The sequence below is a fragment of the Henckelia pumila genome, chromosome 1 (assembly GCF_033568475.1).
Source record: "Henckelia pumila isolate YLH828 chromosome 1, ASM3356847v2, whole genome shotgun sequence".
NCBI lineage: Eukaryota > Viridiplantae > Streptophyta > Magnoliopsida > Lamiales > Gesneriaceae > Henckelia > Henckelia pumila.
Window position 1 is genome coordinate 61,297,932 of NC_133120.1, and position 5,594 is coordinate 61,303,525.

Below are 5,594 nucleotides of genomic sequence, written 5' to 3' on the forward strand. Positions count from 1 at the left end.
CGTTGATCCGATCACTGAGTTTGTCAGCGAGGACGACTCAAGTTCCTTCTGTGGGACTGAATCGTGTGATGGGAGAGATTTTGGGAGATATGATGAGGATTTTGATTTCTCTGTCTCACCCTCCAAGAGAACGCTTCGTTCTGACACGAAGCGACAGCAGACTCGCCAGGAGTCTAGAATGAATATGGGGCCTTACTCCACCCGTTCCAAATGCAGTGCCTAATTTGGAACATCAGGGGACTCAGGAGCTCTGAGTCCTAGGAGAGGCTTCATGCCTTGGTGAAAGAGAAGCGTGTCAAGATCTTGGCTATCTTGGAGCCGATGATTGCCCTTGACCAGCGCTTCATGACCCGTCGCCTTGGTTTCCAGATAGTTCTGTCGAATGTCTCTGGTCATATTTGGGTTTTTTTGGCGGACGATGTGAAGGCGGAGTGTGTCCTTGATCACGCTCAGTTCCTCCAGCTTCGCGTGTCGGCTCCTTTTTTGCCGACCCCTGTTTTTTGCTCTTTCGTGTATGCCAAGTGTGACTACATTTTACGGCGCGACTTGTGGGATTCTTTGCTGCAGGTCAAGCCTGTTGGTGGTCCTTGGCTTGTCGGGGGGGGGGGGGGGATTTTAATGTCGTGAGGGATGCCTCCGAGTGTCTTGGCTCTTCTGGTGGGAGGCAGCTCCCCATGGACGAGTTTAATCATTTTGTTTTGGAGTCTGCGCTGGTTGATGCTGGTTTTGAGGGCTCTTTGTTCACTTGGACGAATAAGTCCATTTGGAAGCGTCTTGACAGAGTTTTTGTTTCTGTGGATTGGGGTGACCATTTCAACTCTATCAGGGTTGAACACCTCAGTCGCACGGTTTCGGATCATTGTCCTCTTTTGGTGTCTGCTCCTATCTTTGCTCGGGGGCCGAGCTCGTTTCGGTTCCAAAGCATGTGGACTCGGCACCCGGGGTTCCTTCAAACCGTCAGGCTGAACTGGAACATGCCCTGCTCTTTGCAAGGCATGCCCAGGCTCTTTGCCAAGCTGAAACGGTTGAAGGGCCACCTCAAGTGGTGGAACCGGGATGTTTTTGGGAACCTTTTTGATAAGATCGCTGAGGCGGAGAGGTCGGTTAGACTGGCTGAGGCTGCTGTGAAGCGGATTCCTTTGAGCATAGCTGGACCCTCTTGTCCAGATGCAATTAGGAGCTGTCTAGAGTCACCGCTATGGAAGCGGATTTTTGGAAGCAAAAAGCTGCTTGTAATTGGCTTGAGGACGGGGAGAGGAATACGAAGCTTTTCCACAACATGGTGAAAAAGAAGAATGTGGTTAATAAGATCTTTCGTATTTGGGAGGATGGTAATTGCCTCACCTCTCCTGGTCTCATCAAGCAGTCAGGGGCTGCCTATTTCGAGCGCCTTCTCACTGGAGATCCTTTTGTCCTGGATCTTCCGGATTTTTCTGGCTTCTTCTCGGAGATTTCGGAGGAGGAGAACCATAGCTTTGCCGCCGAACCTTCCTTGGAGGAGGTTCGTGCTGTCGTCTTTTCCATCCCTCGGGATAGTGTGGCGGGCCCCGATGGGTTTTCTTCGGCTTTTTTTCAGAGCTGCTGGGATTTTGTGCAGCATGATGTCATGGACGCTGTCCTTGATTTCTTCCGGGGCTCTCTTATGCCCCAGGGCTTCACTGCCACCACGATCACTTTGATCCCCAAAGTCGAGGGTGCGCAAGCTTGGACGGACTTCCGTCCCATCAGCTTGTGTAATGTTTCCAACAAGATTATCTCAAAGCTTTTATACTCTCGTCTGCGGTCGGTGGTGGGGAGACTCGTTTCTCAGAGTCAGAGTGGCTTTATGCCGGGGCGGATGATTGCTGACAATATCCTTCTCGCGCATGAGCTCACTCACAGTATTAATCTCCCTGCCCGTGGTGGTAATGTCATTCTGAAATTGGACATGGCTAAGGCCTATGATAGAGTCCAATGGTCTTTTCTTCTGGATGTCCTCCGAAGGTTTGGTTTTTCGGAGAAGGTTGTGAGAATGGTAAGGGCTTGCATTTCTTTTTGCAAGTTCTCGGTTAATGTCAATGGCACCCCTGCTGGTTTCTTTGCTTCCTCGAGGGGCTTGAGACAGGGTGACCCGTTATCTCCCCTCCTCTTTGTTCTTGGAGCGGAGTATCTGTCCCGTGGCTTGGACCGGTTGTTCCTCCAGCATGCTGATTTGAGGTATCGGTCTGGGTGTGATTTGCCGATTTCCCATTTGGCCTATGCTGACGATGTCATTATTTTTGCCAATGGGGGATCCCGTGGTCTTCAGCGTCTCAAAGATTTTCTGGCTCATTATGAAAATTGCTCGGGCCAGCTCGTTAATGTGGCCAAGAGTGCTATGATCTTTCCTCCGGGCTGGACCGCTCGTCGCCGCTCCCGTTTGCTGCAAATCACTGGATTTGCGGAGGGGCATCTGCCCTTGAAATACCTTGGAGCTCCGCTTTTCCGTGGGAACCGCAAGTGCTCTCTCTTTGAGCCTCTTCTGCAGTCGGTCCGGAAAAAGCTGGAGGGCTGGGAGTCCCGCTCCCTTGCTCCTGGGAGTAGGATGACGCTGATCCGCAGTGTGCTCCTTTCGATCCCGATCCATCTCTGCCAGGTGATCCAGCCTCCTTTAGTTGTTTTGGAGAAATTGGAGCATATTTTCAATGCTTTTCTTTGGGGCTCCAGACCCTTAGAGAAGAAGTGGAACTGGGCCCGCTGGTCTCGCGCCTGTCTCCCTGTGAAAGAAGGAGGCCTGGGTTTTCGCAGGCTCAAGGACATTGTTGACAGCTTTTCCATGAAGCTGTGGTTCAGATTCCGGCAGGGTTCCTCTCTCTGGGCGAGATTCCTTTCGAGGAAGTATTGCCGGACTGTCAGCCCTATTTGTGCTCTTTCTCGTGGAGCCATTTCCCCCACTTGGAGGCGTTTGCTCCAGATTAGACCTCGTGCGGAGCCTGGTATCCGGTGGAGGATTGGTCTTGGGGATGTCTCTTTTTGGGATGATACTTGGTTGGGTGATGCCCCTTTGTCGAGCAGGTGTAATGTCAGAGGGGATCGGTGTGTGCGTGTTTTCAGCTTTCTTTTGGAGGGAGACTGGGATTTTGATCTCCTTTGCGCTGTCGTCGCTCCCTCGGTGGCGGAGGAGATCGTTCAGATTCCTATTTTGGTGGATGAGCCGGATGCGACTATCTGGATCCACAGCACCGATGGTGCCTTTTCGGTGAGATCTGCTTGGGAGCAGGTCAGACCGAGAGGATCGGTCTCGGATATCTTTAATCCCTGTTGGGGTCGCTGGATGAGGCCCACCATGTCCTTCTTTCTGTGGAGGTTTTGGCATCGGTGGTTGCCTGTGGATGAGGTGCTCCAGCAGCGGGGTTTCTCCCTTGTGTCCAAATGCCAGTGCTGTGAGATGTCGGAGACATTCACTCACATTTTCATCGACGGTCCCATCGCCCGCTCTGTGTGGCATTTCTTTGGGGCTATCTTTAGAGTTCGCATCCCTGCCACTGAGAACTTTAGTCTGTTTCTCAGTGCTTGGAAAAGGGGTCGCGAGTGGTCTCCGGGGGGTAATGTGAGGGAATTCATTCCTTTTGTCGTGCTTTGGTTCCTCTGGACTGCACGCAATGATTCTAAGCACCGTCACTTACCCTACTCTGCGGAGAAGGTTAAGTTCCAAATTTTGTCTTATTTGAGACTTGCTCATTCCGCAACTGTTATCAAGCCCCGTCTTTGGCTGGGGGCTTTGCAGGCTGCGAGGAAGATGAGCATTTCGGTCGGCCTCCAATGGATTCACAAGACTGCGATCGTCCGTTGGTTGAGGCCTCCACCTGGGTCCTTCAAGCTCAATGTGGATGGGAGCTCGAGAGGTAACCCGGGTGAGTCGTCTATGGGGGGGGGGGGGGGGTTGTCCGGGATTCTTCTGGTAGGGTCTTGGCATTTTTTAGTGAGTTCATTGGTTTGGGGTCCAATGTCCGTGCAGAACTCTGGGCGATTTGGAGGGGTATTCTTCTCTGTTCTGACCTTAGCCTTTTTCCCCTTTGGATTGAGACTGATTCCCAGATTGCCATTCAGATTCTTAGATCTCGGAGGTGCCGATGGGATTTGGACCATATTGTTTCGAGGACGCGTGTTTTGGTGCGGAATAGGCCGGTTCATTTCTCGCATATCTATCGGGAAGGGAATTCGGTTGCGGATGCGTTGGCGCGGCAGGCTCATGATCATAGGCAGTGTTTGTTGGAGATTGGTGCTCCTTTAACCACTCCCATCGCTGCGTTGGCCCGTTCTGACTCTTCCGGGCTTCCTTACCTTAGATCTAGGTTTTCTTAGAACCTCACGCTCGCTTATAGCCGTTTCTCTTGGGCTTTCCTTTTCTTTGTTTGCTCTCCTTTTTGGTCTAGGTCATCCTAGATTTAGATATATGTAGATATTTATTTTTATTTGCAGGTTCAGCTCTCCGACCCTTTTCCGGAGTTTTTGGAGTTAGTCTGTTCCCCTGTCGCTTGCTTTGCTTCTTCAGGGTGATGGATCACCAGGCGTTCACTGTGCTTCTCCTTTCCTGGTTCTTGCTGTTGTTTGGATTTTTTGTGGGCGGTCTCTCGTGCCCCTCGCTTTTTGGACTTCCAGTCTTCTTGGGAGTTAGGTTATGGCTTGAGTTTCCTTCACCATTTTCCTGTTTTGCTCTGGGCCTGCTGGTTTGCGGTCGCTCCTCTTTTTCCTCGCGGCCTATGTATAGTGACTTCCCAGCTGATCATGACTTTTGGACATATTTCTTGCATAGCTTTGATCTGTTGTTCAGCTCTGGATGGTGCCAGCCTCTTTTTGCGCTTTAGTGTCGGATTTGATTTTGCTGGCCTGGAGTTGTGGATCTCCTCTAGGTTTTACTGCACAGGTTGATACCAGCCACTCTTCGCGCCTCAGTGTCCGTTTTTGATTTTGCTGGGCCGAGCTGTGGTTCTCTTCTAGCTTTTGCTGCCCACGATGACTGCTGACGTTGACTTAGTTAGCTATCCTTGATATTATTTGTTTATACTTATTTCCTAGGGATGCTTTGGTTGTATATTTTTCGATACCCTAGCTGTTCTGATGTTCGTATTACCTTTGTATAGCCTTTTGGGGAGGTCTTGGCCTAGTCCCCCTCCTCCTTTAGGTTTTATTTGTATCGCTTTTTTATGTTTATATACAGGTAGGGGTCTGCCTAACCCCCCCCCCCCTGCTTTCGGCGGTGATTTTTTTTTTTTTTAAAAAAAAAAAAAAAAAAACTGCCTAGAATCATATGCAATAACCCTATCTTGCTGCATAAGCACTGCCCCAAGTCCTAACTTGGAAGCATCAATGTAAACCACAAAGTCTCCCTCTCCTGATGGCATAGCTAACACTGGAGCTGTCGTAAGAGCTTCCTTCAACACATCAAAGCTTTCTTGACACTCTGGCTTCCAAATAAACTTGGAATTCTTCTTGGTCTGTCAGGGGCACACCAATTGACAAAAAACCCTTGATAAACTTCCTATAGCAACCTGCCAATCTGAGAAAACTGCGAATCTCCGATGCATTTCTAGGTACAGACCACTCCTTCACTGCTTGAACCTTTGAAGGATCCA

At 50.3% G+C, this 5,594-nt stretch overlaps 1 protein-coding gene across 1 annotated transcript; it reads left to right on the forward strand.

Moving 5' to 3' along the window:
• Positions 1 to 321: 321 nt before the first annotated feature.
• Positions 322 to 4,826, forward strand: LOC140863308 (uncharacterized). The gene is made up of 5 exons (XM_073266645.1): positions 322 to 576; positions 669 to 1,124; positions 1,178 to 3,863; positions 3,977 to 4,276; positions 4,441 to 4,826. Exons 1-5 carry the CDS (start codon positions 322 to 324, stop codon positions 4,824 to 4,826), a joined length of 4,083 nt encoding a protein of 1,360 aa, XP_073122746.1.
• Positions 4,827 to 5,594: the final 768 nt, after the last annotated feature.

Excerpts from the sequence above, each read along its gene's own strand:
- LOC140863308 (XM_073266645.1), top strand. The coding sequence starts at position 322 with ATGATTGCCCTTGACCAGCGCTTCATGACCCGTCGCCTTGGTTTCCAG. Across the intron at positions 577-668 it reads CTTTGCTGCAGGTCAAGCCT|CTCCCCATGGACGAGTTTAA; the intron begins GTTGGTGGTCCT and ends GGTGGGAGGCAG. Across the intron at positions 3,864-3,976 it reads TGTGGATGGGAGCTCGAGAG|AACTCTGGGCGATTTGGAGG; the intron begins GTAACCCGGGTG and ends ATGTCCGTGCAG.